Source organism: Anabrus simplex, chromosome 5 (genome assembly GCF_040414725.1).
Source record: "Anabrus simplex isolate iqAnaSimp1 chromosome 5, ASM4041472v1, whole genome shotgun sequence".
Classification (NCBI taxonomy): Eukaryota; Metazoa; Arthropoda; class Insecta; order Orthoptera; family Tettigoniidae; genus Anabrus; species Anabrus simplex.
Window position 1 is genome coordinate 254,887,430 of NC_090269.1, and position 25,323 is coordinate 254,912,752.

Consider the following 25,323-nt stretch of genomic DNA (forward strand, 5'->3'; position numbering starts at 1 on the left):
ATGTGTTACTGTCCACAGTGCATGACGCGTAGTCAAAGATGGAACATTACTTGTCACAAGAATTGGCAGACATGCATTTAATGTACAGTGTGGCAGTATGTAGTGCTTGTAAAGCAGCACGAATGTACAGAGAATGCTTTCCCTACAGGCGTCATTCTAATTGGAAGAAGTTTATCTCCATGGATAGCAACTTACAAGGGATGGAGTCATTCATGCCACAGAGAGCCGGCCAAGGTTTCCATCAAAGACATGTCCGAACACCAGACTTTAAAGAGATGGTGTTGGATCATGTGGCCGACCACCCAGCAATAAGCACCCGTCAACTTGCCTGTGAAATGCACACTTTGAAGTATACAGTATGGAGAGTACTGACGGAACAGGTATTATACCCCTATCATAAACAACATATGTAAGCACTGAGAACAACGAATTTTGAGCCCCACATTCACTTCTGTCAATGGATTATCCACCTCAGTGCTGTAATGCCGAACTTTGTACAGTTTGTATTGTTCGCGGATGAGGCCTCATTCACCTGAAATGCTATTTTCAACAGCCACAACAGCCATATCTGGAGGGAGGACATTACCCGTGCCACTCACATCACTGGCCACCAGCAACAATTCTCTGTCAACGTATGGGCGGGCATTGTAAAAATGACCTAATAGGACCTTTTTTGCTGCCTCCACATTTGACCAGTGCATGTTACCTGGTGTTCCTGCAAAAGGTGCTGCCACAGTTTGTGAAGACTGTAACCGTTGTTGTCCGTGAATGAACGTGTTTTCAATATGACAATGCACCAGCCCACATCTATGTTAATGTCCGTGAGCACCTGAACAACATGTACCCTCATCATTGTATTGGAAGGGTAGGTCCTGTCCCATGGCCAGTGCAATCACTGCATCTCACACCTCTGGACTTTTTCCTCTAGGATTACATCAAGTCATTAGTGTATGAAATCCGCCATAGGAATGGATGAAAACCTGCTTGCTAGGATCCAAGCTGCCTATCTTCTGGTACAACATACACCAGGGATCTTTGAGAGAGAGAGAGGCAGAACTTCATGCAACATTGCCATTCATGCACTGAGACTGGCAGTTATCATTTTGAACAATTATTATGAGATACGTTGTTTTTAAGCGGTGCATGCTGTGTATGTCCATAAAACACTAAAAATGCATTTCCAACCATTGGTTCCCCATCTCAATATGGACCCACTATCACCTGTTTCAGTTTGACCCAAAAGGTTTGAGACAACCTATATATCACTCTGTGTTGTGGTCCCTTAATCCTGGTATTTATTATGTCCTTAGATTGTGAGGTGCATGCACAGAAACACAGCTTATATATTTATGTTTTTCAATAGCTTATGATTTTTAAATTAAATATTTTGTTATACAGCTGACTGTTAATTTGAAAATTTTCAGATTCTGAAGAATGCGCTGACAGAACTGCATAAGCAGGAAGTTGAAGGACCATACTACAGACCTGTTGTTACATATATCTTGAATCCAAAGTCAGTGACCCTAGGGGAACTCTATGGGGAAGTAAATCTCTTTACTATGGAGTGGAGAGATGGTCTCCTTGGCATAATGGTTCGAACAGCTGTTCAGGTAAGAAGCGTAGGACAGACATAGCAGGCAGCAAAATTTAGGAAATTAAATCAGTTGTCAGGAGGAAGAGATATAAAAACTGACCATGCAGGTTAGAAGATGCAGGTTGGAAAGAAATGGAAATGGTTGTGGAAGTAAGGAGAAATTGAATTCCTCAAGGCAATATTATTGGACCCTTATATTTTCTTATATATGATATGAGAAAATAACTGGAATCAGAGATATGACTTTTTGTGGATGATGTTATACTGTATAGAGTAACAAATAAGTTATAAGATTGTGAATGACTGCAGAAATACTTTGACAATGTTGTGAGATGGACATCAGGCAATGGTGTGATGATAAACTGGGTGAAAAGTCAGACCGTGAGTTTCATAAGTAGGAAAAGTCCTCTCAGTTTTAATTACTGCATTGATGGGATGAACTTTCCTTATGGGGATCACTGTAAATATGTAGGTGTTAATATAAGGAAAGATATTCATTGGGGTACTATAATCTATCAGCTTCATTGTCCGTATTGATAGTTTGACCACACAAGTATGAAGGATGAGAGTTTTCCACGTAAGCAATACTATACAAAGTGTCTAATAATTTAAATTACATTAAAACACAGTACCGGTTCGACCTGTTAAATAGGTCATCGTCAGCTGTTGATGAACCTGCTTATTCAATAGCAACTGTACAGAATAAAACATTACTAAGATTAAACAAGAATGCCACTATTCTAATAAAATGTAATGCTTAATGTCAAAATATATACATATGGTATAGACTTAGTTATTTTATATATATTTAGACTAGCGAATGTACCCGTGCTTCGCTACGGTATTCTACATTGTATTCGAATATCGAAGTAAATAGTGTACATGCAGTAAATAAGATAGTTTTAAAATTGCATGTCTCTTAGCGTTATCCGAGAAAGAGCATGGGGAGGTCCCCGTACGTTTCCAATGTAAAGTGTTTGTTACGGATTTGTGATATAACGGCAGGCTCACTTGCCTACTGGCATTCACAATCAGGTTGGGAAGTTTGCATTATAATTGCAGGCCCCATTGCCTACTATGCGGACAGAATCGATTTGGGGAGTTTTCGTTAAAATGGCAGCCCCCCTTTCCTACCTCCAGACAGATTACAGTTTTTATTATAATGGCAGGCAATTACCCTACTATCACTCGAAATTGAGTTGTGCAGTTATCATTATAATGACAGGCCCCTTTTCCTACTGCCAGCCAGCGTACTGCCAGTCACACCAAGTTGGTGAGTTTCCATCAAAATAGCAGGCCACTATGCCTAATGCCAGTCACATTTTAGATGAGTACATTTCTTTATAATGGCGGGCACCCTTGCCTACTGCCAAACACAATCGGGTAGGGGAGTTTTAAACAAAACTGCATGCTCACTTACCTTCTGCAAGTCAAATCGAGAAGGGAACTATTCATTACAATTGTAGGCCTTCCTTACTAATGACAGTTACACAGGAGTTGGAGAAGGAACCCTTTCCTACTGCCAGTCAAAGTCGGTGTGGGGAGTACTGATTACAATAGCAGACCGACCCTTTCTCGATCGCTAAATCGACATCAGTGAATATATATAGATCGACATACGAAAGTATATGCGTGTTTACAATATTGAAGACCTTCATTTACAGATTAACTGCTACTAAACGTACGTCATATCGACAAAGGATTATACCATAAGACACGCCGGATTTAGTGGCCTAAATGGCTGGTCCAATGATATGTCATCTATTCTTGGGTCAGATTTAGAAACGTGGAACAGGGTAAAGGTTTTGTAAGATCATCTCACATTACATTACTTTTCGGATAATAATGTGACAGCTACATACGTAGCATTTGGCTCACATATGGCTACTGAGTGGGCCAATTTTCGTGAAGAGTTTGATGATTCTGTATTTCATATAAGTAATTGAAAGTATGAATAATGCATGTGAAAATTCCAAATTGACTTAACATCGATTAATAGAGAAAAATCAAACGTAAAAGGGATACAGATACGGCATAAAGTCATAAGACCAAGGTTGTAGATCATTCCAAATTGAACGGAGATTGTGCAATCCGTTACGTGATTGGAATTTCCGAAGGTCTGCACCATCATTAAAATTGCCTGCATATTTCGATATTCTTCGGGGATAAAAAATGAAAAATTTAATGATATAGGATTTTTCATTCGTTACGGGCTAAAACGTATAATTTTGTCAAATTTCAATTATCTTCTTATTCTTCTGGCAGATTATGCCACAATGTGGATTTTGGGCGAGGCGGGTAAAAATTAGGACTTTCAGGAAATCAAAAATTATGGAGATTGTTATTATTACCCCTTAAACGGAAAGCTGTACGAAAATTTCGCCAAAATAGTCAGTGTAGAGGTACACAGTCGTTACGATTTGATTTATATAGATAAGGAATCTGCTCCATGTAAAACACCTTTTGGGCTATGTCCGCTGGACTTAACCTGCAAAAGTGACCATTCATGATATCTCCCTTATTAATCCTCCTGACGAAAAAATGCACATGAAAAAAAAGGTTTAGAGGTGGAATTCCATCAGGTTTGGTCGATTTCCAGTCAGGTTGGTCTTGTTCTGTATATATTGTGGAAGAGTAAAATCACCATTTCGGTTCCTTATAAACCGCCAGTCCATTCCGGAACATGAAATGTTATTTACGTTTAAAACCTACCTTTGGACAGGTGGATGCTAAATATAAATTTTGTTTCGAATGTCTTCAGTAGTTTTCAAGTTGTAAGGAATACGCTTTACACGCACCCGCTCGTGAGTTAAGTCCGATGGGACTTGTACAGAAAAACGGTCCTTTAATGATATCTCCCTTATTCATCCTCGTATCGAAATGATGCACATGAGAAAAAAAGGTTTAGACATTAATTTCTACCAAGGTAGGTAGACTTCCATAAACTTTTGTTGTGTATATTTTTTGGAAGTGCAAAATCACTGTTTCGGTTTCGTATAAACCCCCAGTTAGTTCAGGGATTTAGAAACAATATTTGCCCTGAAACCTATCAAGGACAGGTGTATTCTAAATACGAATCTTGGTGGAAATGCATCCAGTAGTTTCTAGCATTCACGTACATACGGCGTAATTAAGGAAGAAAATAATACAGTTAAGAATGTTGAAACTAATAGAAAATGGATTATAACTGAGGACAGCCGGATAACGACAAATAAATAAATGCCGTGAGTTATGGATATAATAAAGCGCTAACAGAGGAGAAATTTAGGTTCAGTGATTCTTAGGTAAACAAATATGAAGATGACTAATGGTGTTATTACTTAATCTATTCGAGGGCGGTTATAACCTCCAACGATATTCCGCCAATATCCCGCAGATGAGCCGATTGATGCCTCTCTTGCCTTCTACCCAAGGAACAACCACGAATTTAAAAGCATGATGAGGAAAATGGCAATACGTTACTTCCCTACTGGCATGCAGTCAGAGACGTTGCCATGGTAACCTGTAGGTTCGTTGTCGGTCTGTCGGTCACTAAATGCAGAGCATGATACCAGCAGAAAATTGTAAATTTCTCCGTCATGTGAAGAGTAAGGTAAATTATGAACATAACGAAAGTTGTTTATAATGAAGAGACGTTTCACGTACGGTAAACGAAGTTTACAGAAAATCAATAGTATAAGAGAAAATAGAGGAAAACCACTGTGGTTTTCCTATAAACACCCCGTCTATTCAAAGATTTTAAAATTATATGCATATCGGAACCTTTCCTGGGATGAGTATACTCTAAATATGAAGTTTGGCTGAGATCTATCCAGCCGTTTCGACGTGATGGTGGGAAAACCACTCTGGTTTTCCTATAAACCCCCCGTCTATTCAAGGATTTTAAAATGATATGCATATCTAAACCTTCCCCGGGATTAGTATACTCTAAATACAATGTTTGGTTGAGATCCATCCAGCCGTTTCGACGTGATGGTGGAAAAACCATTCTGATTTTCCTATAAACCCCCCATATATTCAAATATTTTAAAATGATATGCATATGGAAAACTTCCCCGCGATGAGTATCCTCTAAATATGAAGTTTGGTTGAGATCTATCCAGCCGTTTCGACGTGATGGTGGAAAAACCATTCTGGTTTTCCTATAAACCCCCTGTCTATTCAAGGATTTTAAAATGATATGCATATCAAAACCTTCTCCGGGATGAGTATACCCTAAATATGAAGTTTGGTTGAGATCTATCCAGCCGTTTCGACGTGATGGTGGAACAGACAAACAGACAGACAAACAGAAACAATTTTATTTATATAGATTTTTACACTCGTTCTTCACCCCCTTTCCATCCCCGCCCAAAGGAGTCCTACGAGTGCCTTACACAACAGTATATTTTTTTCCCAGATATTAAGTCTTATTTGTACCTATTTTGGTTGACAGCTATGCCCAAACGTACATGCATAATCTCACTGCTCTAGAATCCTGGAGCTGACGTTGCCATGGTTACGGCAGTTCATTTCTTTATCCGATTCCTAGAGCAGGGGTAGTGTGGTGCCAATATCTCCGTAACGGTTGGTTTTAGGGCCTTAAAACATGGTTTTCGGGCCCGTAGGGCTTACCGAGTTTTGTTCTTTGCGTCAAGAGGATTAAATTGAGCTTTGTCTCGTCCTTATACGACAAATTCGATATTTTGCCTATAATAGTATAAGAGAAAATGGAGGAAAACCGTTTTTCCTATAAAACCCCCGTCTTTTCAAAGATTTTAAAATGATATGCATATCGAAACCTTCCCCGGGGTCAGTATACTCTAAATATGAAGTTTGGTTGAGATCTATCCAGCCGTTTCGACGTGATGGTGGAACAGACAAACAGACAGACAAACAGACAAACAGAAACAATTTTATTTATATAGATTACATCTACACAACAAATTGTATAGTAATGAATAAGGTGGACCATAAAACTTTTAAAAGCTTTGTAATCTCAGTTCAATATGAGAAAAATGAAGTTTATTATTTTACATGTCTTCTCCTTTACATCCTTACTAATTACCCTCAAAATTGGTCGGTCGGTCATTCATGCCAAAGAGGGCCGGCCAAGGTTTCCATCAAAGACATGTCCAAACACCAGACTTTAAAGAGATGGTGTTGGATCATGTGGCCGACCACCCAGCAATAAGCACCCGTCTCCTTGCCTGTGAAATGCACACTTTGAAGTATACAGTGTGGAGAGTACTGACGGAACAGGTATTATACCCCTATCATAAAGAACATATGCAAGCACTGAGAATAACGAATTTTGAGCCCCGACCGACCAACCGACCGACCGACTGTTGCCGAGCCAGAACTACTCAATATATAGAAATGAAATTTTGGGGATATATTCATATTAAGATGTAGGTGCTCGCTGAGAGAGGATTTTTGGATATTCCGTCGTTAAGGGGGTGAAATTTTAAAATGAGTGTAACTATATCTCAAAACTCTAAAAGTTTACAGATGTAAAAATTGGTATTTAGAATCTTCTTTAAAAATAAGGAAACATATATTTTTTTGTTTTCAGAAAATCCCAATAGGAGGGGTGAAAAAGGGGTTGAATGACTTTAATCACGATACTGATACTTATATCTCAGAAACTGAAGATATTACAGACCTGAAAATTGGTACTTTTGATCTCTTTTAAAAATAAAAAAACACATTTTTTGTTTATGGAAAATCCAATTAATGGGAGGGTGAAAAGGGGGTTGAATTTTTAGAATGAGTGCATCTATATCTCAAAACTTTTAAAGTTCACAGATGTAAAAATTGGCATTTAGAATCTTCATTAAAAATAAAGAAATATGTATTATTTTGTTTTCGGAAAATCCCAATAGCAGGGGTGAAAAGGGCCTTTAATGAGGATACTTATATCTCAGAAACTGAAGATATTACAGACCTGAAAATTGGTGTTTGGGATCTCCTTCAAAAATAAAGAAACATGTATTTTTTTGTTTTTGGAAAATCCAATTAATGGGGGGTGAAAAGGGTGTGAATTTTTAAAATGAGTGTGTCTACATCTTAAAACTTTAAAAGTTTACAGATGTGAAAATTGGTATTTAGAATCTCCTTTAAAAATAAAGGAACATGTATTTTTTGTTTTCTGTAAATCCCAATAGGAGGGGCGTAAAAGGGTGAATAATGGGTTGAATGCCTTTAATGAGGATACATATATCTCAGAAACTGATATTACAGAACTGAACATTTGTATATGGGCTCTCCTTTAAAAACAAAGAAACATATATATTTTTTTGTTTTTGAAAATCCAATTAATGGCAGTTAAATAGGAGTGACAAATTGGGGTGAATTTTTTGAAAGACTATATCTACAGAATATCTGAGAAACGTAAAATGTTACAGAAGTAAAATGTGGGTATTTGGAATCTCCTGTAAATGTAAAGAAGGTGATTTGTTTTTGGAAATTCCGCTTAAGAGGAACTAAAAAGGGGTGAAATTTTAAAATGAGAATTTCTACAGTATATCTCAAAAAACTTCTACAGTATATCTCAAAAAACTTAACATGTTACAGAAGTGAAAAATGGTATTTTTTACCTCTATTAAAATCAAGAAACGTGTATTTTTAGTTTTCGGAAATACCACTCGGGTGGAGGGGAAAGGGGTAAAAGTGACTGAAAATGGTGTTGAATTCCTTTAATTAGGCTACTGATATCTCAAAAATGATGTTACAGACATGAAATTTGATATTTGGAATCTGCTTTAAAACTAAAGAAACACGTATTCTTGGAAAATCCAATGAAGGGGCGGGGGGGAGGGGGGTCGAGGTGAAAGAATCAAAAAATTAATTGACTTAATTGTATGAGAATACATACATCTAATAAAAACTAAAGTTGTTACGGACGTGAAAATTAGTATTTTGATCTCCTTTAAAAACAAAGAAAAATGCATTTTGGGGGGTGGGAGTGAAAAGGAGTTGAATTCCTTTCATGAGGACACATAAATCAAAAACTGAAGAAGGAGGAGTGTGAAAGGAAGTGAAAAAAAAAGTGAATTATCTCAACACTGAAGGTAATAGACATGAACATTGATGTTTGGAATCTCCTTTAAACATAAAGAAACACGCCTTATTTTAATTTTTTTGGAGGGGGGGTAAATAAACTTAATGACGGTGGGGTGTAAAAGGAGGTGAGACCAATTGATTTTACTGTTCATAATGTACTTATAAGGAGCCTCCGTTGCTCAGGCGGCAGTGCGCCGGCCTCTCACAGTTGGGTTCCTTGGTTCAAATCCTGGTCACTCCATGTGACATTCTTGCTGGACAAAATGGAGGCAGGACAGGTTTTTCTCTGGATACTCCGGTTTTCCCTGTCATCATTCATTCCAGCAACACTGTCCAATATTTCATTTCATTTGTCATTCATCGATCATTGCCCCAGAGGAGTGCTTTGGCAGCCGGCACAATTCCTATTGTCGCCGCTAGATGGGGCTTTATTCATTCCATTCCTGACCCTGTCAAATGACTGGAAACAGGCTGTATATTTTCGATGTACTTATTCTGATCATAAATCGATCATTTTTAATCTTTCCTGGTTTCGTTTACAACAGCCATCTTTTCCTTTGGAGAACGTTCTTAGATTACAGTTGATTCTCCTGGAATATAAATAAAAATTTAAACACATTTGAAATAAACGATAGGAATGAGATTGACCGTCAAATTGTTCAACTCTATAATAAGGTCAATAATGCACGGATACCATTCGTATCGCCAGAAATCCCACACACTTGCCTACACGCGACAATGTGCTGGTATTTAAAGATAAAAATTTCATTGTTCCGTATTGAAAAGTGTTCTGAGGTATCTGTAGAACAGCAGAGGTGAAAGGTGTGGGCTGGAATGGTTCTAACTACAAGTCTGAAAGATGAATTTAAAAGTTAAATAAAGGTTATATTTTCAATAGACAACAAGAGTTAACAAAAGTTTACATAGAATTTGAAAACTTAACAAGTCAACAACAAGCCAAAATCAGGTACAAAGAAATCACACTATTTAGGGGGTTATTACAAGATCTGGGCTTCGAGCCCCAAGTATAATTCCTGAGCTCTCAGCTCACAATCACAAAATCCCAAAGGGCAGAAAACCCTTAATTACATGGAGCATTAGCTCCTGACTTTACATCTCAAGCCTCGCTAAGGCACTTTTACCACAACACCATAAAGAGCTGACCCGCTCTCGTTCAAGCCTATTTAAGAGGCCATAAACTAACTTTACCTTAACTGCCCTCAAGGCACACTTACAGTGAAACAGGGGTATCTTGTACCCAACCTACAGGGCCTTCGCATGAAGAAAAAGAAAAAAACAATAGCTTAAGTTACTGGCCCAAGGTACGGAGAGAACTGGAGGCGTGAACTTGCACTCCAAAATACACATTTTAAAACCTAAGTGGTGCTAGGCCGATCACACAGGGGCTAATCCCAATCTATGGAGGTGACTAGTATACAAGATAAATTTAACACATTAAGAAGGAAGAGAAAAACGGTTATGAAAACATAGTCACCTCAAATTCATAATGAAGAGGAGCTCGAGAGGGTGAAGCACTCTCTATCCCCGAATTAAAGTTCAAGAAAACTGAAGTTTACCAGGAAAAGTGTTTACATGTTTAATAGGTTACATATTAAAGGTTTCGAACCCTCCCCGAGAGTTAGACTGCTGAGCTAGCAAGAAATAAAGATGCTAAAAGGCCATTACCTGGTTGAAGATCTGCTGTCTGAAGAACGAGGCGCTTCCCGCCCCCTGCTACATATTCACACACTGAGTTAGATGTTATACTAGTGGCCCGGAGACAAGAAAATAAGCAGTTTTTATACCCTCGTGGAAAATTCGAGACCTTTCAAGAATGAGTAGACACACCCCCTCAACTTTATTGGATAGCTTAGAGCTACATATCCATATTGAAGAAGACATACATGATTGGCTGAGAATTAATTAAAGAAATTCGGTATTAGCTAAATTCAAAACAGGCGGATAGAAAGGATTAATGTTGCCAACCCACAAACCACAAAACAAAATTTAGTAAAGACAAAACTTATGAATACAAAATTTCTTCAAGAAGGTACATTCCTTTACACCAGAGTGCGTTATCATAGTTTTTGGTAGAGACATCTGTTAGAGAACGTCCACACTTCCTGATCCATGAAAAACAAAAGCAAATCAAAAACACTCAGTGACATCCTCTGACAAACCGTAGAATCAGTTCAGTTGTAAAGTTCAGAGCTTCTCCCATAGAGGGGCCTCAATTGGCGCAATATTCGAACCCACGTCGTAGAGGTGAACCGCCTGGTACAAAAAGTATCACAGTTAAAATTGAAATAATAAATAAAGAGGTTCAACCTATTCAATACCAAAGAATAGGAAATGCAGTGATTATATTCTTATTTAATAATAAGTAGAAGTGGTACCGGTTTCGACCCTAGTCCAGGTCATCATCAGCCGATTAAAACATGAAAAACAATGCATAGGAAAAATAAAATAAAATAAAAGATCAAGTTCACTCCAGATCAGTAGAAGAGGCAATATAAAAAATGACGGGGGTAGACACTGTAAAATTCAGAAGAAGTAAAATGTAAGTCACTTAAAAGAAACAGTGCGTAATTTTCTGAGCGGCAGTATGGCACACGCAGTGTTAGGCAAAGTCTTATAATGTTTATGAAAAGCGGAGAACAGTTAAATGAGCTAGCTTGTATACACTGTTAGGCACAAAGTCATAACACAATCAAACACATATGAAGATCCATAGTCATGCTGAAGTTGAAGATTAGTTCAATTGAATTAACTTGCCAGCTCCCAGTGATCAGCGTGATATATTCACCATCAGGCAATGTGGTTTCAAACGCCAACGTAAAATGAAGAATAGCTTAAAGATCCAGTATTTGCTTCGGTTGCGGGAATGTAGGTATATATAGATACAGTAGAGTCTCGTTAATCCGAACCCCGTTAATCCGAATGTCCGGTTAATCCGAACTAAAATACTCATGTTTTTTTAAAAATTATCCGTATTGAAATGAAAGAACTTACTATAAAATGAAGATTTACTTGCATTTTATTAGTCATATTTTACAAGAATAACTTAATGTTATGTAAGGAGACAAGTTGTAACCTAGTTTTAGTCGTTTTCTCCTCTACAGGTTCTTAATTACCCTACTGTAATTTTTACAGTGTTTTATTAATGTAACTGCTAAAGAATTGACATTTAAAATTACAGTATGTACTATATTGTAGAAACTATTTTCCTCTCACGGTTGATGCGCTGGCTTTCTGAACCCAACTTGGCAGGTTCGATTCTGGCTCAGTCCGGTGGTATTTGAAGGTGCTCAAATACGTCAGCCTCGTGTAATAGATTTACTGGCACGTAAAAGAAATCCTGCGGGAGAAAATCCCGGCACCTTAGTGTCTCCGAAAACCATAAAAGTAGTTAGCGGAACGTAAATACAATAACATTATTATTAGAAAATATTTTCCTGTTAATCCGAAAATTTTGTAATCCGAACAGACTTCGGTCCCAATTAGTTCAGATTAACGAGACTCTACTGTACATGTAATAAAATTAAATATAATTGAATAAGTAATTGTGATCCTGTAGAATTTTTGGAACAGTTGACGTGAAAAAACAATTGTGAAGAGAAAAAAATATAGTAAAAAGCACAATACCGGAAACAAATGAAAACATATATGCACAGTGTGCTATTTTTTAAAATGTAAATAATTTAGGTCGTGATTGAAGTAGTCGAAGTCGGCGCAAGTCAAGAATTAAATTTGAATGAGAAGAACCGAAATGAAGGTGGCAGTTTTTTTTTAAGGTGAAAAGAAAAGATAGGAGAAATTAATAGAGGAAGAGGAATAGTGGAATAAGAGAAGAATAAAAGAGATTGAAGTTAAACGGTGTTGAGGAAGGATAAGATATGAAAATGAAGGAGGGGTAGTTTAGGGTGGGTTAGGAGGGTGGGCTATTGGAGGTAGAAAATGTGGGTAGGAACTTTGTAAGGCATGGAAAATAGAATTGGGGTTTTGAAATTTAGAATTTTTGAGAAAAAGAATTAGGAAGTCAAAAAGGATATTTGGTTTTTCAGAAACATTATTTAAATTGAAATTAGAGTTGAAGTATTGGTCAAGGTGAATAAAGCAATTTTCAGTAGTGTTTAAGAGGGGGCCTTTGTTAATGATTTTAAGTATTTTCATGTCTTTTTCAATATTGGTGAAATTATGCTTGGAGTCTTGTATGTGTTGTCCTATGGCGGAGAATCTGTTGTATTTAATGGCGTTGATATGTTCGGAGTATTTGATATTGAAGTTGCGGCCAGTTTATCCAATGTAGGAGGAGCTGCAGTTGTTACATTTGAATCTGTATACTCCAGATTTAGAAAAAGCATTAGATTTATTTAATGATTTAGAGTTGTGTAAAATATCTAAATTTCTATTGTTAGTTCTAAAAGAAATTTTCATGTTGTGTTTTTTACAACATTAATTATTTTATAAGCATCTTGAGTGAAAGTGAAAGTGGAAAATGCAGTTGGTTTTGTTATGTCTTTAGATAACGTGGTTTTAGGGCGGTGTTTGAATTTGTTGATGATACGGTTTATGAAGGAGTTGTTAAAGCCATTGAATTTAGCAATGTTACGGATGGTGTTTAATTCATTATTTAAATCTTTTTTAGACATAAGGGTGTTGAAGGCATGAAAAATTAAGCTGTTATAAGTAGCGCGTTTATGTGCTTGAGGGTGCGAAAAATCTTGTCATATTGTGGTTGCTGTATGGGTTGGTTTTCTGAATATTTTGTAAGATAAAGAAGAAGGATGTCTAGTGATAGTTAAGTCTAGAAAATTATGAGTTTCGTTGTGTTCTGATTCAAGGGTGAATTTAATGTTAGAGTCTATGTTGTTGAGATGAAGAAGTGTAGAGGCTGCTTTGGTTGATTCTTCATTTAAAATTACTAATGTGTCATCGACAAATCTGGCCCAAAAGAGGATGTTAGAGTTATTATTATTATTATTATTATTATTATTATTATTATTATTATTATTATTATTATTATTATTATTATTATTAGTTTTTGTGTTTTCTAAGAAGTCAAGGTAAATTTCAGCAAGAATACCTGATGCTGGTGAGCCCATAGCCAAGCCATCTTGTTGATAAATGGTGTTATCAAAGGTAAAATAATTATTGTTGAGAACCAATTTTAAAATAGACATAAAGTCTTGAATTTCAAGTTTACTCAGGTTACTGAATTTGTTTAGGCTGGTGTTTATTATGGGGAATAATTTGGAAATTGGAATACTAGGGTACATGTTTACAATGTCAAAAGAATGGAGAGAAAAATTTGGTTGGATATCAAAGTTCTTTAATTTGTTGATTAGTTCAGAAGTGTTTTTGATAGATTTGTTGGATAAAAATCGATAGTTTTTTAGTAAAAATGTCTGGATGAATTTAGAAGTATTGTATAGGGGACTTGGTCTGTAATTGATTATTCGACGGATGGGAATGTTAGTTTTGTGAATTTTTGGGAGGGCTTTGGCACTGGGTAGGCCTGGGTTCATGTTTATTAATTTAGTTTTTTCTTGATCTGTGAGGAGAAAGGAATTGTTTTTTAAAGTTTGTTTGAGCTGGCGTTGGATTTTCGTGGTTGGGTCTATTTTTACTATAGAAAAAGAAGAGTCATTGAAAAAAATTTTAGTTTTATCTAAGTAGTCAGTTTTTTCCATTATGACAGTAGTGTTGCCTTTATCAGATTTGGTGATGATGAGATTATTGTCATTGGTTTTCTTTTTAAGATCTAAAATGAGTTTATTATCATTAATTAAATTATCGATATTATTATTATTATTTAGAGAAGTGTTTTTGTTATTGTTAATGAAGATTTTTTCAAGTTTTCTTTTTACTTCATATCTGATTTCATCTTGTTCATCTGTTGGCATTTTGTTAACGGCTATTTCAGATTCAATAATTAAATTGGTGGCTACATTGAAAGTGGGGCCAATTGTGTTTGAGGCTTTTCAAGAGAATTAAGTTTTCATCATCACTCAGAGTTGTTTTAGATAAATTTACAATGGGAGGATGGAATTGTTCAATGGTTTTGGAGGGTGTGTTAATGTTCTTAATCTGGAATTTATGTGAAGAAGAGTTGTTCTTAAGAATGTTGAGTTTTTTCTCCAAGGTTTGTTGCTTAATTGACAATTCATGAAATAATTTATCATCTACGTGAGTTAGGAAGAGGTTCCTTTGTGCACTCGGGAGAAGATTAGCAATTTCTAGATGTGTTTCATATAATCTGTTGTTTAAAAATGATTTTTTCTTGTATAAGAAACAAACGTTTTTTAACCAAATTTTGTTGGTTATTCTTTGGGTTTTTAACATGTGAGGAGAAGAATAGGTTTTTCTGATACAACTTTGAAGAAATTTTGGGGTAAGATTATAGGAAATGCATTGTTTTAGGAAGTCTATATCTTTTACTAATTTAGCGATCTCTATCTTAAGGCCCATGTAAGAGAAGGCTTTTTGTTTAGCTTGGTTAGCTTGTGCATTTTCTGTTTGTCCATTTTCATCTCCTGTCAAAGCTCCAGACGAGAAATCAATTAAGGCTTCCCGATCTTATCCAGATTCCAGATTTCCATAGAAAGTGATAATGTTGTAAGGCCAAATTTGCTGGAATTGCAAATTTGGCTCCATATGAGCTACAGTTTATACCTTCATGATGAGATCTATTCTTCATAAATTGAAGAAATATCAGGCCCTCTGTCCAGTGCAGTGTTTGGCTTGATTCTGTTCAAGTAGGTTGGGTGTTACCAAGTTAGTTGGTCATGCAGGTAGGGTCGTATAGCTGTGAGCTTGCATTCAGGAGATGGTGGGTTCTGTGGCATTGGTAGTTAACTATTTGATGAATTAATTTGGTAATATGCTGGGAAGTGTGGGTGAGGGTGAATCTTATGTGGTTGTAAACTTTATGTAAATTAATACCTATTGAAGCAAGAATAATGAGTTCAAATAAAGTAAATAAGTTTAGTAAATAAAGTAGATATAGTTTGAGTCACTTAAAATAATGAAAGGTTCTTGAATTAAATTATCTTCTTTGAATTAAGTAAAATGATTCTCATGAGACTTGATATAACTGGGTAAATCCAAAATTTTTATGTTTAATCAGCTGAGGAAAATGATTCTCATCATCCTTGATATTACTGGAAAAAAATCCAAATTGTTTGTAGTTTACTGAAATCCATTTAACTCATTGGCATACTTTGCCACCTGCCAGGCAGCCGCGTGTGCAGTGACCATTCATACACAGATGCCTGGCAGGCAGTCTACTAAGAGGTAAGCTTTCTGCAACTAGTTCAAGCCTTCTGTCCATAGATGGCATGACATGCAGTACACCATCTGTAAGCTGAGAATCTGCTCTCTCTCTCTCTCTCTCTCTCTTGAAGTTGGAATATACATCATAGATTGCATCACGCAGCAGGCAATTGCTCTCCAAGTAGGGTGATTACCCCGCTTGATAATCATCAGAAATGGCCAGCCCTAGGAAACATCGTACTACAAGGAATAAAATTGAAATATTATGGGATAGTCAAAGTGAATTGGGCAGTGATGTAGTTTTAGAAAATTAAACAGTTAATTTACTAGCAATGAAAATTATAGCTGTATAACAAAATTTTTTATGTGAGAGTGATGACACATTTGAAAGTGACAATGATAATGAAGTCCATCCTGCCCACAAAAATACAAAGGAAGATGGCAGGGAATAGAATAGAACTGGTGATATACTGGGCAAGTTGGCCGTACGGTTAGGAGCGCGCAGCTGTGAGCTCACAGCCAGGAGATAGTAGGTTCGAACTCCACTGTTGGCAGCTCTGAAGATGGTTTTCCATGGTTTCCCATTGACACACCAGGCAAATGCTGGGGCTGTACCTTAATTAAGGCCACAGCCGCTTCCTACCCATTCCTAGGTCTTTCCTATCCCATCGTCGCCACAAGACCTATCTGTGTCGTTGTGACTTAAAACAACTAGCAAAAAAAGAGAACTGGTTATAAACCATCCAAATATGATTTTATATGAAATTCTGGAATAAAACCCATCATAAACAGGATCCCTCCATCCAGATCCCTCCCCTCTACACATTTCTCAACATGTGATTCACAACTCTTTACGGAATGAGATAGCTACTGAAAGAAACAGATTTGCTGATCAGTTATTCAACAGAAATAAATCCCAACTCACCCTGTATGAGTTCACTGAGAACATTTCACAAGGCTTATAACCCTAAACCATGCCGTGACTGTGTTGAAAGCCAAGACAAGCAAGAAAGGTGTAATGAGATACGACTGTGAAAGTATTTGGTGGCTTTGCATTTCCTGGAGTGTTTTAGGGTGTTTCACACCATTAAAACTTACACAAATTATTCTTCTGAGTGTTGCACTTCATCACATCAAGCAAGGGTATGTTTAAAATTCAGTATGTTGCAGATTACATGGATAAATCTTAGTAGTGTAAAACTGTATCTTATGCATGAAAAAATTGTATACATGCACATGCTCAGTACATTAAAATGAGTATGTCAGTGGGTTAATAGGAACAAGGTACATTGAAATAAAACCAGTTCACCAAAATGAGAATCCAGAAATCACTAAATTACTTCAGATTTGGAAAACATTTACAGCACATCAATTATCTCAAAACTAATCTCAACACATTAAGTCGCTATGAAATCAATATAATCATACAGAAATAATCATGCAAATAATCTTCCAATATGATAAACAACACTCAGAATGAATATGAAGGTAATAAATTGAATTTCAGAGTTAATGTCTCCTCACAATTCGTCAGTCTGGTTCACAACACCAAATAAATCCTTCACATTTTCTGTCTCCTTATAGAATGTCAAATTATTATTTTAAAAAAGCAGAAGCGAGCAAGTTGGCTATGCAGTTAGGGGCATGCAGCTGTGAGCTTGCATCTGGGACATAGTGGGTTCAAACCCCAATAATCATGCAAATAATCTTCCAATATGATAAACAACACTCAGAATGAATATGAAGGTAATAAATTTAATTTCAGAGTTAATGTCTCCTCACAATTCGTCAGTCTGGTTCATAACACCAAATAAATCCTTCACATTTTCTGTCTCCTTATAGAATGTCAAATTATTATTTTAAAAAAGCATAACCGAGCAAGTTGGCTATGCAGTTAGGGGCATGCAGCTGTGAGCTTGCATCTGGGACATAGTGGGTTCAAACCCCACTGTCAGCAGCTCTGAAGATGGTTTTCCATGGTTTCCCACTTTCACACCAGGCAAATGCTGGGACTGCACCTTAATTAAGGCCATGGCCGCTTCCTTCTCACTCCTAGCCTTTTCCTATCCATCATCGCCATAAGGTCTGTCTGTGTTGGTGTGACATTAAAAAAAAAATCAAATACTAAGGTATTCCAGTAAATGTTTCTAGGACAAGAAGTTAACATATCCTAACAAAAAGCACATGAAGATTCAGCTGGAACAAAGCATCGGAGTTTCATTTTTCTCAACATTATTCCCTTTTTTTGTATTGAAAATAACAATATTAGAACACGATCCAGTAATTGACCTGTTCCTGTTAACTCAAATGACTCAATATCATTATAATTTCAGACTGTCATTGAAAATTAGAGAGCACCAGTAATAAACAATCAATATGATTAAAATGAGAGATAAAGAATTACAATGGATAAGAATAAATATGTTAGCCTACACTAGTTTCAGGCTGTTGGAATTACTGACCACCAGTGATTATATCTGAAATATTTCCAGTAGATTTTAGAAAAATGATAAGTAATTAATTTACATTCACAACGTTGTATTAATTGATGGAATGACCATGACATTTATAATGCAGCAACTACTCTGTTTCACTCGGAACTACAATCAAATAACCATTGCAGATGTCAGATGACACAACTAACATAAGTTTTAAAAAATCAATTTAAGGGTAGTAAAATGTGTACTAGATTAACTTGTACATGATTTACATAATATTATGCTGTACTAAATGGGGGTAAATCGCCAAAATAGAGGTTCACATACTACTGGCAGGTGTACAACACAACATCTCAGCAAAACCTAAACTGATGGTGGCTCCACAATGGCCAAGGTCTGCCTTGAACTCGCCTGTAACAGCAGGACAGAAGATGACAGACCAGTCATGGTTTACTCCTAATATAGAGTTAAAGAGATGAAAGTTTTTATTAACCTTGCTTACACCTCAAGATGGATATGATATGATATATGATATATATATGATTTACTGAATATATGCAAATTTAAAACCAGTTAGTGAATATTATTAGAACAAAATACTTTTACAACTCGACTCCTATCGTCAGCAGCCCTGAAGATGGTTTACTGTGGTTTTCCAATTTTCATGCCAGGCAAATGCTGAGGCTGTATCTTAATTAAGGCCATGACTACTTCCTTCCTAATCCTAGACATTTCCCATCCTTGGGTTCCTAAAAACCTTCAGTGTGTTAGTGCGACATTAAACCACTAGAAATATCCTGATATGTGCACTCCACGTTTTGGCTTCCCATGAGGCCATGAACTATGTTCATTTCACTACACATTGCATTAAGTTCTTGAATGATGTGATGGCTGAATTCATGGCCATTTCATTTTACAGTACACTAGGTGCCCCCAAAATGTTGAAAATATTGAACAGTTTATATATAACTTTCTCTGCTCTTTTAAAAGGTATATTAACTTTTCACTATTAGTCAACTTCATAATGTTATACTGTTTCAGTCATTGATAATTTTCAGGTTTCTCATGGGTTTTTGATTTTGACACTTTTAATTCCTCATTTTAAATTTCTGGTAGTCTCTTTTATACATCATCCTACTATTTTGCTTCATAAAAGTAATAACTTTTCATTAAAATGAGCCCCCGTTTTATTAAAACACCTGTGTCCATATCAAAACATCATAAGGCATCTGTACTCAATGAATATTGTTGCATAACATGTATTCAGATGCCATGTATGACTGAGACAGCTTCAAACTTGTATAACCTTGAGATTTATAGTCAATAATGACATTAGACTGCAATTCTAAAGGAGTAGGTATACTATTAAGGCTTAAAAAGTTTCGGTCTTTATTTATAGCTTTGAAGGCTATTAGTTTCGTTAGCTTAAAGCCTTAAAGCATAAAATAGATGACGGATCTAAAAGGTAACCCTAATGTTGAAATTCCAGTAAGGTTAAGTACAAGTAAGTACAAGCTTTAGTTCAGTGTAGGAGAATAGGAATGTGAAAAATGTTAGTCGAATATAATAAAGTAATGTTACGAGGGTTATAATTACTATGATGGTTACAATAAATTGATAATTTAAATCAGTTAAGGTTTTAATAATCAATCATTTAGGTAAGAACCCTAGAAAGGGAGGTAATCCACCAAGAGATAATAGAAGGAGGAATAAGCAAGATTTTGTAATCTGGTTATTGGTTATTGTTAGGAAGTTTTGGTTAATATGATAAATGTGATGTATATTAAATAGATAAATAGATAGATAATTAAATGATATACAAAGTGAGGAATGAATAAATGGTGAAATATAATTCCCATAAGTTTTCTCCTACCACTATAGCAGCAATTATTCAACTGATGTGATTAATAGAGGAATAAGCTATTAATTTTCGTAAGGAACTTTGATTGAGCCCTCCTAAAGACCCAATTAATACTCAAGTGAGGATAATTGTTCTAATGAAAATGTTTATTTCAATAATGTAGGCCAGTAGTATTACAGGGGCAATTTTTTTTCAAGCTATTAAAATAAAACAGTTCTTTCATCTTAAACCCTCTATTGTTGCTGGAAACAAAAAATGGAAGGGGGCGGCTCCCATTTTTAGTAACAATGCTGAATATATTAGGGTTGAAAAGATTTCAGAATTTATAATAAAAGGGTTATAATAGAATGTGAACATTAAGATAATAGAGAAAAGTAGTGCAGTGGAAGCTAGAGCTTGCACTAAGAAGTATTTTAAGAAGGCTTCTGTTGATATGAGATTTTTTGTATCAGTTATTAAGGGAATAAAGGATAGAAGATTGATTTCTAACCCCATTCATGCCCCTAATCATGAAGTAGATGTGGTGGCAATAAGTGTACCTAATACTAAAGTTGTCATAAATAAGAGTTTAGCAGGATTAGTGAAGATTAAAAAGGAGGACAATCCTATTTGCGGGGTATGAACCCATTAGCTTATATTTAGCTTACCTTTTTGTTAGAATTATTAATATATCTAAGTGTATGAAGCACAAAAGTTTTTGATACTTTAGGGAATAGTTTAAATCTATTAGATATAATGAAGATAAATAATTACATGATTTACTCTATCACAGTAATCCTTTTTATCAGGCACTTCATTGTAAAAAACTTTTATGTACGAATTATAAGAACTGGTGTAGGGTAGTTGTTAGTGTTATAATGATTAAGTAAAAAAGGACAATCCCTGTGGGGTAAAACATTTTGAAAAAGTGTGCATTTTCTGCATTTTTAGTCAGCAGCAATTTTTGGAAATTTTGAGGTTTAGAAAAAATTATTAAAATAGATGTAGTTGATATAAATTAGCAACAATTTTGAAATTACCTGAAATTTTAAAATTTTAGAATAAAGGCCATATTTAGGATCATTTTTAGATTAGTTGATAGTTTTTAGTAAGAAATTTTGGTCAGTTACAATAGTTATATATATATACACACACAAATATTTAATATTAATTACATATAGAAAAGGTACATTAATTAATAATAACTTATTGATATATAAACCCCCAATAATGTTAATAACAAATATACCTGAGAGAAAAAGAGGATCTTATAGATATTTCTAGCATTGTAGGGGGTATAAATCTACATATATATTAAATATAGATTTATATATTAATAAATGTTTATATAATATTCATTATCTCTTTATTTTTTAACAATGCATTAAAGTCAAAAAAGGCTTTCACGGCCGCAGATCTTATAATCACAGCAATAGAACCAGCTTTTGGGTGGTTAGGCCGTGGGGCATAATGCAGAGTTTCGTCCAGACGTGCCATTTGGACTCATCAGCTGGAATGGCACGCCCCTCCAGGACTCTGCATAGCAGTGGCAGACCAAACTGTGTGGCCCCGCCGAGTTAGCAAATCAAGTTTGCTAACCTGCTAAAGGAGAAAAGATTTCTCCGTTCAAAAAATGCTCCCCCATTGGAGATACAACATCAAAAAAGGCTTTCACGGCCGCAGATCTTATAATCACAGCAATAGAACCAGCTTTTGGGTGGTTAGGCCGTGGGGCATAATGCAGAGTTTCGTCCAGACGTGCCATTTGGACTCATCAGCTGGAATGGCACGCCCCTCCAGGACTCTGCATAGCAGTGGCAGACCAAACTGTTCTTATTCTTTATTCAAATAGTTATTTCATTCCTGCCCGGTAAGGGGCAGGCGGGCCACCAGCTAAACATGTAGCTCTTTGGCCGGTGAGTGAGTACATAAAAGTAGAATTTTGAAACACATACATAGAAGTATGTCTCGTACATACTGAAAACAAAACATAATCAAATACAGATTGAAGCAGAGAAAATAAAAAAAAACATAAACAAGTATATAACAAGGAAATATTATGTGATTTCTTCCATGTCAGTCTATTTTTCATTGATTTCGATTGGCACACAAAGTATAAACGCACAACACATCGTACTGAGAGAGAAATGTCTTCAGTTCATCTTGACGTACGATACGAAAAACACTATGGTGGAAGCAGAAAGAAATGGACGTACACTAGTGGAACAATGAGGACCCGAAAAACACAGAATGATTGAAAATGAACACGGATAGAGATGACACTGGTAGTGTCGTAAAGCACTCAGACACAGATATTGGAGGCCGGTACCACTGCCGCGAGGAGCATCGTAATATCCAGTAAAAGAAAAATTAGAATAAAAAGGCAGTGGGACAGGGGGGGAAGTTACGTGATAGGGGTGGGGAAAAGGTAAAAGATAGCAGGAGAGCGGTCATTATTAAGGATAGCGGTGGCAAGAGGAGAAAGGTTGAGGGCTTCTTTAATCGCAGAGTGATTGATGGCTAGGGCAGATTGTAAGTATTTGAGACGAAGATCATGGACATGAGTAAGGATGGTGGGGAAAGAATAAAGAGGTTGGAAGTCAGCAGAAGGGGTGTCAAAGGGGAGATGGTATGCAATACGCATAGCATGTCTGTCAAGTTTAAGCAAGGTCACGTATTGTTGTCTGTCAGCTGTGAGCCAGGTCAAGGAACTGTATGTTACGACAGGGCGAATAAAAGATTTATAAACTGTGAGGATTTGGGAAGGACGGAGGCCCCACGTTTTACCAGTGAGAATACGAAGGGCTCGGAAGCGTTGAAGGGCACGTTTGTATACTTGTGTTAAATGATGTTTCCAATGAAGGTTGTTCTGGAATTGAATACCAAGGTAGATTAGGGTATTAGTTTCTGTTAGTGGAGTATTATACAACGTTAAAAGAACTCGGTGACGGGGTCTAGTGAGGCGGGATTTTTTCCGAAATACAATAAATTGGGTCTTGGTGGGATTAACAGCAATATGCCAGGCGTCGAACCAGGATTCTAGAACGGAGAGGTAGGTCTGTAAATAACGGGTAAGAGTAACAGTAGTAGGTGTAAGTGCAAGGATAGCCAGATCATCGGCATATTGATAGAGTCTTAAAGGGGGGTCGGGATGTGGGATATCATAAGTATATAAAATATATAAAAGTGGGGAAAGTGGGGAACCTTGGGCTACGCCCGCAGTCATACGAAAGGAATAGGAACGGGTACCACGGATGAGGATCTGTGCTGATCGATGTTGAAGATAGTTGAAAATAAATCGAATGATAGTGATAGGAATGGGAAGATGGCGTAACTTAAAAAGCAACCCAGCATGCCAGACTGAATCAAAAGCCTTATTCACATCGAGGCAAACTAAAGCGGCAGTTTTACGGGGGCGAAGATAGGCATTGAGAGAAGAGGATATGTGAAAGAGGTGATCGTGAGTGGAATGATGGGATCGAAAACCGGCTTGAGAGGATGGAATAAGACCTAGAGAGTCGAGATAGGAGGAAAGTCTCCTACTCAGAATCCCTTCTAGGATCTTGCTGAGGACAGGGAGTAAGGAGATTGGGCGATAAGACCGAATGTCAGATGGGAGTTTATGGGGTTTTAGGAATAGGAGAAGATTGGCGTTACCCCAATGATCGGGGTACGCGCCTGTATAAAGAATGCTAAGAAGATAAAAAAGAATAGGAGGGGCTTCTTGAATATGACGATATGAGATGGTATCGGAACCAGGGGAGGTGTTTTTCCGATGTTTCAGGAAAAGCCGGATATCAGTGGGTGTAATGGGAGCATTTAATGGATGAGTATAATCAACATGAGAAAAATGGAGGAATGAAGGTTGAAGTTCAGGGAGGTTAGGATCAGAGTAAGCAATGATGGTAGGTTCGTGAGGATGATGGAAATTAGGGGCGTGGGAGGGGAAAAACACAGTTTGATAATAGTCAGCGAAAAGATTAGCCTTGTCTTGGTCAGTTTGTGGATGAGTGGGGGGATGTGTAATAGGGTAGCGAGGAAGAGGGTTGGTAGTTTTGGTTAGTTTTCGAAAAGTCGTCCAAAAACGTCGAGGGTCGTGATAATCAGCTAGCTCAGTACACTTGTCCATCCACATTTTACGTTTAATAGCTTTAATATATGAGCGCGCGTGGCGTAAAGTTCGGCGGTGTTGTTGGAGCGTAGTAGGGTCCTTGGTTCGAGTATATGCAGTAAAGTAGTCATGAGCTAGCTGCAATAAGCGGAGAGCTGTGGGGGGTATAGGAGGTTTAGAGGGGTGGTAGGAGTGACGAGGAATATGAAGAGAATCTGCGGTAAGGATAGCTCGCTCTATTTTAGAAATTAGGGCGAATAGAGTGGGAATATTAGTAGGCGGTACAGCATCACTGAGTAAGTTAGTGAGAGTAGTGCGATAAGTATTCCAATTAGTGTGATTGAAACGACGAGTAGGGGGAGGGCGAGGAGGGGGTAAGGTCTGACGGGGAAGAACACCAGGAAAGGTGAGAAGGGCTGGGGCGTGATCGCTACCTATAGAAACGAGCTGCTGGATGGTGATAGATGTGGCAAGGGAGGGAGAAAGAAGGAGGACATCAGGGGTGGAATTATTGGCTGGGAGGGTGTGGAAAGGAAAATGGAAGCGCATGCCCCGGAGAGACGTACATAAATTAGTGAACTCGGAGATTTGAGTAGGGGTATATGAAGTAACATTAAGGTCTGCAACTATAATATATTCAGAAAATGTAGCGTCTATGTATTTAATAAAATCAGAGGGAATGAAAGGTTTAGACGGTATGTAGATAGTAGCTACCGTAATGGTTTTCTGAGGAGTAATTACTTCGAGTATTAGATATTCAGAGAAATTAGTAGGGAAGTGAAAGTAGTGCTGAATAACAGTAAAATCCCGTCTGACGCCGATAGCCACGCCACCACGGCCTTGAGTCGGACAATCAGCGCGATAGAAAGTAAACCGGGGAAATTGAGGCATTTGAGCCGGCGTCAGAAATGTCTCATTCAGAACAAAAATATCCGGGGCATACAATGAAAGGGAGGTGTCCAGCAGCGGCCGATTGGACTTAAGAGATCTTATGTTGGCATAGTAAAGCTTCAATACGCTA

The 25,323-nt window shown here is 37.0% G+C and overlaps 1 protein-coding gene across 1 annotated transcript in view; it reads left to right on the forward strand.

Moving 5' to 3' along the window:
* Dhc16F (Dynein heavy chain at 16F) overlaps nucleotides 1-25,323 on the forward strand; it is a 1,052,459-nt gene that overhangs the window by 449,370 nt on the left and 577,766 nt on the right. Inside the window, exon 29 of the mRNA XM_068227815.1 lies at nucleotides 1,425-1,610. Coding sequence (XP_068083916.1) covers nucleotides 1,425-1,610 — 186 coding nt within the window. The remainder of the gene's footprint in view (nucleotides 1-1,424; nucleotides 1,611-25,323) is intronic.